The sequence below is a fragment of the Macadamia integrifolia genome, chromosome 3 (assembly GCF_013358625.1).
Source record: "Macadamia integrifolia cultivar HAES 741 chromosome 3, SCU_Mint_v3, whole genome shotgun sequence".
NCBI classification, from domain to species: Eukaryota; Viridiplantae; Streptophyta; class Magnoliopsida; order Proteales; family Proteaceae; genus Macadamia; species Macadamia integrifolia.
Window position 1 is genome coordinate 6,521,033 of NC_056559.1, and position 9,415 is coordinate 6,530,447.

Genomic DNA, 9,415 nt, shown 5'->3' on the forward strand with positions numbered 1-9,415 from the left:
TTCTCTCCAAGTCCTATGTCCTAGTATGAGGGAAGATGGCCAACCATGGAATACATTATATGCATGGAAGAAATTAAAGTTTCCAGCTCAAGACGTAGCTCTTATGCTTGTACCATTGTGTCCGTCTCTCTTCCCACCATATAAAATGGTCTCTTTGCCTCCTCTCCCTATAAATTGAACCAAAAGAAATATATTGATTAGTCTTGCATAGACATAAGAGCCACTTTCTGAAAAAGAAAAAAAAAAACACTTCTCCATCCTTCCCCATACCTCGCATGCACACTGCCATCCAATAATTCTTCTCTTATACCTCACATGCGCATGGCTAGATGTTTAATGCAAGTGGTATAGAGAATTAGTGACCATTGACAGTTGAGACAATATGTTTCTCGATATGGTATTGACAGACCTCTCTTAGTCGTTAGAACAGTTTATACAATGGTTTCTATATTTTTTGCTTAAATTAGGGAAAGAGATCCCCTTGCCCCCAACAAGGGGCGTTTTCCTACACACACTCACATTTGACAACGTGGGCCCCCCTTGATACTCTTTCTCCTCCCTCACCCACAGGTATCGGTGTGTGATGGGAGGTTCCCATTAGAAACGGCAAAAGGTTCTCAGACTAGCAAGGTGGGGCAACCAATAGGTACACGGAAGACTGTTCGTCAATAGGAGTGGGGAGGAGAGAGATTGTCAAGAAGAGAGAGAAAGACAAAGTATTAGGCTCCATTTGGTAACGTTCATGGAACAAAAACGACGTTTTGTGTAGAAAATGAAAATTTCAGTTTCTGTGTCAAAACATCGTTTTTGAACAAAAAAAAAGGTGTTTGGTGAATCTATTTTTGGAACGGTTTCAAAACGCATGTCTTCTCTCCTCTCTGTGTACGAAATTGTGAAAAATGAAGAGCTAGGGTGGAAGACAAGTTTATCATGAACGATTTCCCTAAAATCCCTCAAATAGTTCATTTTTTTTTTTAATTGGAACAAAATTGGGAAAACGGAACAGCTGTTTGTCATTCCATCAATTCCAGTTTCTACTATTCTATTTTCACTTTTTGTTCCAAAAAAAGGGAAACTTGTCTATTATGTACCAAACGTTTTATTCCATTTTTTCGTTCCAATAGAATGAAAAAACTTCAGAAACAATCCAATAGAACGGTACCAAACTCAGCTTTAGCCTAAGGTTTCACATACAACTAGCAATGTTTAGGAAATAGCTTCATCAACCATGGGCCCACATGGTCATATTGGATAAAGAGTATTAGTGCAGGACCACATGGTCAGAATGTAGAACGTGTGGCAAAACATTTCCACACCACTTGCGTGAGGATACTTTTTAATTTTTATTAACTTATTTGGAATTTTGTATAATAAAGTATGTTTTCTTATTTGTGTCCATCAATATTTGTGAAGCATTTTCTTAATTGTCTTATGGGAAAATGATTTATGAGGGGAAACATAGCTTGTGCCTAGACACATGGGGAGCCGAAATGATTGCCCCACCCCCTTGAAATGCAAAATGGCACTCCTAATTGATGCTTCCTCATAATGCACTCCCATTGGTCCCCATGCATGTGCAACAACCACGCTCATCTATATTTGCGAAGCATTTTCTTAATTGTCTTATGGGAAAATGATTAATGAGGGGGAGCATAGCCTGTGCCCAGACACATGGAGAGCCGAAATGACTGCCCCACCCCCAAATGCAAAACGGCACTCCTAATTGATGCTTCCTCATAATGCACTCCCATTAGTCCCCATGCATGTGCAACAACCATGCTCCCCACCATAGGAAACACTTCTCCTCGACTATCTATTAATTTAAAGAGTAGGTTTAGTATGACTTGTCATGGATTCCATTATTTGTTTCATATGGATTTATATTTTTTTTAGTAAGATTTCATATGGATATCTAAATTCCTAAATAGTGCAGTATGATTAGAGAGAAATTTAATATAATTCCCATGGTATCTTGCAAGAATTTGGGTTCTAACGGATCCCAAACACATTTATTGGAATTCTATCTATGTAAACTTAATATTTGTATAAAAATTTATATTTGTGTAACGTAGAATGTATACACACATTGTATAATCTCTTTCTACCAAAAGAAAAAAAATATCTCTCTACTTAAAATTAGACTTTCCATCAAGATTTCTATTTGTGTATTAGATTCTATATATTCATTGTATTGTCGATCAATTGCATATACAACAATATTAGGTGACTACCAATTAGCTTATGGAATGCCCATTTAATTATTGATATAATATCTTTCATATGGCAACCCTAGTCATATGGTACACATTCTTTAAAAATTTCTCACCAATTAGTTGACTAATTAAACCATACATAGATAGAAAATTGCTGTAAAATTGGTTAACCCATGTCACATTCATCAAATATCATACCTTGTTAGATTGAGGATGGTCATGTCGACATTTTTTAGAATGAAATAGACATTAAAAGGACACATACTTTGGAAGTAAATATAAAGGTGTAGCAGAAAATAATGAAAATATATCATTGAATGATAATCTGAACTTTTTGGGAGAGAAGAAAATCCAGATCCCTTGTGGAGTTCATGTATGGTTGCAAAATGATCTTATGGGTGATTTTTCTTTAAAATAAACTAGAGTCGTTGGATCTGCTAGGGACAAATGCCAAGTCGATAGGTAGCAATGGACACTTTATAGGTAATACGTGGATTCTGCACCATGGAGAGGATCCGGATCTCAACATTTCCCTTTTTAACTTGCTCCTATCTTTCGCTCCATGGTAGTGATCACAGCCCTCAGGCTGAAACTCTCATACGACAAGCAACGCTACTATAAAACCAATGAATGATAATGGAACACGCAAATTTAAACCCACAATCAGCCAACTCCAGCGATGATATCTTTCTTTCACTAGGCTACCAACCCGGTTGGCAATGCTCGCTAACTATTGCTTGCTCATAGTTTCTCTCATGGAGAGCTACACAGCAAAAACACGACAGTGGGAACTAAAGAAGAAGATCAAACATGAAAGCAGAACATCTTTGCAGCTGCACATAAACCAAAACGATAAAATGGGTTATTTAAATTGAAAAGGTGAATAAATTAAGAATTCATGGTTGACTTCTGGGACCAGGGAGGGACCGGATGATTTGTTCTTGCATGTGAGAGCCGAAAGATCCAGTTAAATTCGGTCATGAGGAACCACCGAATGCCCAATTTATTACTAATATTTTCTTTTTCTGCTTCAATCCATGATTGAGCGGTTGAGCCACTCCTGCATTCAAAGCTCTTCACCCATTTCCTCTGATTCCTCTCTCCTCTACTCCATTAACAATTAAAGTTCAAGAATAAAACAATTTGGTACTCTGTATTTTCCACTTTCCTGGAGTTGCTTTTTTCCATTTTCTCCTCCTTGATTGAAGGCGTGATCGGTGGCTGGTGTTGTCAAAATCATCGTTTTATTTCTTCATTAGCCTTCATCCTTGCCTGGACAACTGGGTTTCTTCTATAATCCTTTCCTTCGTTAGCAATTAAAGATAATATCCATCATTACTCGGAAACGCGTGAGCTAATGCCCCACTCCACAGGACACAGCCAGGCTCCAGAGGGAGAGAGAGAGAAAGCGAGTTCCTTTTGTGGACCGCGTCTCTTCGGCTACTTAAGCACAAATGAACAATTTCATTCATGCTTCGACTGACTGTGAAGGAGTAGAGTTGAGAGTTCTAACGAACCCTTTTCTGTCTAAGTGTTGAGGAGGTTCATCAGATTTGGTAAGTTCGAATCTGTGATCTTTTGGACAACTTCCACTTTTCAAATCATTCGATTCGATGTTTTAGTTCGACAATGGCGTTTTTACGTATTTGCTTTTCTGGTTCAACCTCGTAGCTTCAATGTGTTCGACGGAATGTGTGACTTTACATTTTTCAAAATCTCCACTGTCCATGGATGTGTTGTTTCAACTAGGCTACATTGTGTCGCATGGTTACTATCTTTCTGTAATGTAGTTTGTTTCGTGCTGTGGATGTCTTATTCGGAGCTATTTCTGCAGAAGTTTGAAAATTGGAGAGGTTTCTGGTGACAAAATGAGGCAAGCAATCTTGCTGTATTTGATTTGTGGAGTTCTAGCTTGCTTTAGCCTTTCGTTAGTGAAAGCAGAGGACCCTTATAGATACTATACATGGACTGTAACTTATGGAACTATTTATCCTCTTGGTGTCCCTCAACAGGTGCGTACATTTATGCCGAAATATATTCTCTTAACTTTTTAGTTTTTGTCATTCTGATCTTAGATTAATTGTTTGCTTTTGAAGGGTATTCTCATCAATGGCCAATTTCCTGGTCCTAGACTTGATGTTGTGACCAACAATAACATAATCCTCAACCTCATTAATAAGCTGGACCAGCCTTTTTTATTGACATGGTGAGTCTCAACTCTCACCGACTGATCTTTCTACATATTCTGTTTCTGAGATGTTACTGGCAGCAACCCTTTCCTTTTAGACTTCCATTGTCAATTTTGTGTGAAACCCATCAATCTGTTCACTGTTTATCCTTAGAGAAGTTCTAATGGTACCCTGCCAAAGAGGGCTTTTGTTTATGCTTCTTTTATGAATACTGACCTTTTATCGTTATTTATACATTTTTATGTTCATAAACCGATTAGATTTTGGTTGCTCTGAAATGACCTGGAACTAATAGAGCATGGATTCTGATGACTAGGAATGGTATTAAGCAGAGGAAGAACTCCTGGCAAGATGGAGTGCTTGGGACCAACTGCCCTATCCCTGCAAACTCAAACTACACATACAAGTTCCAAACTAAGGATCAAATTGGAGCCTACACTTATTTCCCATCAACTCTAATGCACAGAGCTGCTGGTGGATTTGGAGGACTGAATGTGTATGCAAGGCCCCTGATTCCAGTCCCATACCCTGCCCCTGCTGGTGATTTCACTTTGCTTATTGGCGATTGGCACAAAACCAACCACAAGGTGAGTAAGTTAAAGACTCTCTTGTATGTTTTTTTTTCTATGCACTTTGATACATCCATGCTGATGGAGATCCATTTGAAAGAAATATATTTACTTGGTTCATAATATCTAAAATACTCAATTAGCTGACCTTGTTCAGCTTCGTGTTTTAAAACTGTTTCTTGCCTTTATGTTGGCAATGTTGAATTGTTTCCTTTTCCTTCATATACTGGAAACTGTCTGGAGTCTGAACAGTTTGGACAATCAGACTTGGACGAGATAAAATTTATTGAGCCAAGCTTTAACCAGATTGGGCTTATTTCTTATGCAAATGAAAAAATATGTGAAATAATTGCTAGGAGTTCGGTAGTTTAGGCTGGCCTAGTTGATTTCCATTGAATTTGCATCAACCAATCTCTCATTTAAGTTAACCAGCTTTGTCAACCTGGCTGGACTCTTGGGGCCAGATTCATAAAACAGGACGCCCTTCTTTCATGATATGCATTAAATTTCTGCCTGTTCTATTGCCTTACCTTCCTTTGTGCTTCTGGTTTGCAGAACTTACAACAATTGCTGGATTCAGGGAAAACTCTTCCTTTCCCTGATGCTGTTCTTATTAATGGCCAAGGTCATTCTGCCTTCAGTGGTGATCAAGGTACATTCACTATTTAATTGCATTTCTAAAGTTTCCAAAGTCCTCCTTCGGGTCTTTGGTTGGGCAACTTGAATTTCCAAATGTTGTTTTAAATAATGGTTGAATGTTGGAACTTCCATCACATTTTCAAATAAATCTTCATCCAAATATATCTGATCTAGGTTATGTTGATGCTGCTTTCAGGTAAAACCTACATGTTCAGGATCTCCAATGTGGGTCTGTCAACCTCCTTCAACTTCAGGATTCAGGGACACCAGATGAAGCTGGTTGAGGTTGAAGGATCTCACACCTTGCAAAGCATGTATGATTCTCTTGATGTACATGTTGGCCAATCCCTATCTGTTCTAGTCACCTTAGATCAGCCTCCCAAGGATTATTACATTGTTGCCTCTACTCGCTTCACAAAGCAAGTTCTCACATCAACTGCAGTGTTGCACTACTCAAACTCTCACACTGCAGTTTCTGGTCCACTGCCTGTTGGCCCAACTTACCAAATACACTGGTCTATGAAGCAAGCCAGAACCTTCAGGTATTGTATTTCTGAAGACTAGATCATCAAACTAGTTCATTTGAAAATGTACCCTTATAACTTTGAACAATGTTCTAGGGAAATGAAAAACGTTGCACTGATAAACTTTGAAATCAATTTGAAATGCCTTTTGTTTTGAATCTGATTTTTCTTTTCTTTTTCTTTTATTCCAAAAGATGGAATTTGACAGCAAATGCAGCCAGGCCTAATCCTCAAGGTTCATTCCATTATGGGAAGATTACACCATCAAGGACAATTATGTTGGCCAATTCAGCACCTGTGGTAAATGGAAAGCAGCGCTATGCTGTTAATAGGGTCTCCTACACTAATGCAGACACCCCTCTAAAGCTCGCTGACTATTTCAATATCCCTGGTGTCTACAGTGTGAACACCATGCAAGCCAATCCCACAGAGGGTCCTGCATACTATGGTACCTCTGTCATGACAGCTTCTCTCCATGAATTTGTTGAGGTCGTCTTCCAAAACAATGAGAAGACAATTCAATCTTGGCATCTTGATGGTTATGATTTCTGGGTTGTCGGGTAAGCCTCTATATTTTGTTTGTATGTGAGCCCTTAGCAACATCTTATGATATCTGATGAATTCTAATGATGCTAATTGGGATAAACAGGTTCGGACGTGGACAATGGGCCCAAGCCAGTAAGAAGAGATACAATCTAGCGGATGCACACACCAGACATACTGTTCAGGTATTGAAGCTATACCATAATGCATATGGCCATCAGTGATTTTCATTGGATGAACAAGCTTATTCTTGTGGGTTTGGTTCTTACTACCATGTATTTTCCTTGCAGGTGTATCCAAATTCATGGACCACTATATTGGTTTCATTGGACAACCAAGGCATGTGGAATGTGAGGTCCGCGATGTGGGCAAGGCAGTACTTGGGTCAGCAATTCTACCTCAGGGTTTGGAGCCCAACCAAAAGCCTTTATAATGAGTATAACATCCCAGATAATGCCCTCCTTTGTGGCAAAGCTGTTGGAAGGCATGCTTAGTTTGTTTCACTATTAATGTATTTGTCTCTTTCAGTCACAAGGGTATGACTGCAAGAAAAAAGAGAGAAAAGGGAATTGAAAGAATGAAGAAAGAAATGTATTGATTAAATTTTATTGATTAATTGTTACACTACGAGCTGAAAATTTTCTGTATTTTTTTTTTTTTTTTTTTCAAATTCACCGTCTTGTTGAGTCTGTGTGTGTCGTGATCTATTTGACGCCATTGGTTACTTTCAGTCCATCAAACTCTAGAATGTATAGTGCAGGAAAGCTTATTTCCCTCAGTATTTTGAGCCATGTGACCTTTCATTCCATTCACCTTGTCTTAGTTGGATGGTGACACTCTTCTTTCTTGCTTTTGTTGTACTTTTCTTTGTACTAAGTGAGGAAGTCTATACATAGTGGATATCTAGTTGCTTGCATCCTTCTTGGCTAACATTTGAAGGTTCTGGGGGAGGTTATCTATATATATACAATAAGTTGCTCTATTAGATTCAGTAAGGCCAAATAAAACCAATCTTTTCTAAATTCACTTCCAGTGGAAGGTGCCAGCAGGTGCAGTTGGTGAGTCCACAGTACAGAAACCTTCAACCTTCTGAACGAGAAACGATTCTGATCGTCCAGTCACGCCATTGATGTTAACACCTGCAATGGGTGCATGATGGCAGAGCACTCATGGATCAACTCTAAGATGCCTCATGATTACTCCACTACACCAGTAACATAATGGAATGGAATGAAAGCTTCTGGGACACAATTATGCTCCTCTGGAACAACAGTATCTTTTTAGTAGCCTTTAACAAAAGCTTTGGTTAGGGTTCCTATGGGCTATGGTGCAGCAATCTGTGAATCATTCTTTCTGAATGGGCTTGGGCTTGGGCTTGGGCTTGGGCTTGGGCTTGCAATGGCAATGGCTAAAGCCATTTGGAATGTGGACATTTTAGGTGGGTCTGCCCAAAAAAAGTTTGGGCCTGGGCTGGAAAAAGAGGGAAAAAAAATCCGATATTAGGCTGGGGGAGCCCATCTTTTGTAATAATGGTAGGCCAGGTATCGGATTGCTAACTAACCAATCGATCTGATGTTTATAGAAAAGGAATGGAGAGGAAGTTCCTTTAGTTGTTCAATGGAATAAGGGTGTCAAACTAGTGAGATTGACCTGCTTGCATGTGCCTACGTCAGACACAGGCAGGCATGAAAAGACTGCATTGCCTCTTTGTTGGCCGTGCAAGTCCCATTGATAGTAACCACAGGAAACAGAACTCGAAAGAGAAGTTAACAAGGCCTGGAGGTTGTACTAGTCCCCGTTTAGCAGCTATACATGGTCTAGCTACTAATCGGAATTGCCACATCACTAATCCACATGGCACAACTATGAATCACCTCTAAATACTTTATGGATGAGATCATCCATAAAACCTTTTGTTTATTCATTAATCCCTTCAACTAACAAAAGGGAACCTTACCATACAAAGCAGCTAAAAGAGAGACCATAATGGAAACAGTTCTTAAGAACTAATTATCTTTTAGTGGGCCCAAAGAGTGATCCATAATGGAACCAGTTCTTAAGAACTATATATCTTTTAGTGGGCCCAAAAAGTGATCCATATCAAAGAGGTGTATGCTAGGTTTCTGAGTTTCTGACTCGATTAGAACTGAGAAGTATTTAATCTTCAAAAGTTAAAGAAGAAAGCACTAAAGCAACCAAAAAGAAATTATTAAAGGGAATCACTAAAGCAGAATTTTTATTCTGTTTCTCTCGACCCCACTATCCTCCAAAAATTTAGAAAGAAAAAAAAAAAAGTTCTCCTCAACTTGTTATAACAAACAAATTTCATTATTCAATAGAGGTAGTTTTCCTTCACCCTTGGTCAATCGAGGGGATTGATTTGTGTGTTAAAGATATCAGAGAACAATGACAGGATATTATTGACTTCGAACAATAGGGGACAGAGAATTTATGACCGTAAATGTATGTACTTATCCTCTACCATAGTGCAGGAAAACTCTCTCTCATTGTTTGTATTTGATATAAACTTAACCTAGGGTGGGTGTGTCTGTGTTGTGTTAAATAATTATTTTTTTTTCCCTTTTATTCATGGTACAATTAGTTAAGTTAAGAATAAATTGATAAAATTTAGGTTAAAAAAAAAATTATATTGAATCCAAATTTATTTGAGAATTTTGGATTTTTTTTTTCAAGAACCCATGTAGTTTGAACATAATTCGAAAAAGATTAATTAAACC

General features: G+C 38.4%; 1 protein-coding gene across 1 annotated transcript; it reads left to right on the forward strand.

Moving 5' to 3' along the window:
• The first annotated feature begins 3,175 nt into the window (after positions 1 to 3,175).
• Positions 3,176 to 7,593, forward strand: LOC122072617 (L-ascorbate oxidase homolog). The gene is made up of 9 exons (XM_042636981.1): positions 3,176 to 3,769; positions 4,048 to 4,225; positions 4,310 to 4,419; positions 4,719 to 4,989; positions 5,527 to 5,623; positions 5,807 to 6,152; positions 6,329 to 6,694; positions 6,784 to 6,862; positions 6,968 to 7,593. Exons 2-9 carry the CDS (start codon positions 4,082 to 4,084, stop codon positions 7,169 to 7,171), a joined length of 1,617 nt encoding a protein of 538 aa, XP_042492915.1. The 5' UTR covers positions 3,176 to 3,769; positions 4,048 to 4,081; the 3' UTR covers positions 7,172 to 7,593.
• Positions 7,594 to 9,415: the final 1,822 nt, after the last annotated feature.

Bases quoted from the DNA above. Each gene is read 5' to 3' on its own strand.
- LOC122072617 (XM_042636981.1), top strand. From the start codon at position 4,082: ATGAGGCAAGCAATCTTGCTGTATTTGATTTGTGGAGTTCTAGCTTGC. The intron at 4,226-4,309 runs GTGCGTACATTT...TTGCTTTTGAAG, and splicing joins CTCTTGGTGTCCCTCAACAG to GGTATTCTCATCAATGGCCA. The intron at 6,153-6,328 runs GTATTGTATTTC...TTATTCCAAAAG, and splicing joins AAGCAAGCCAGAACCTTCAG to ATGGAATTTGACAGCAAATG.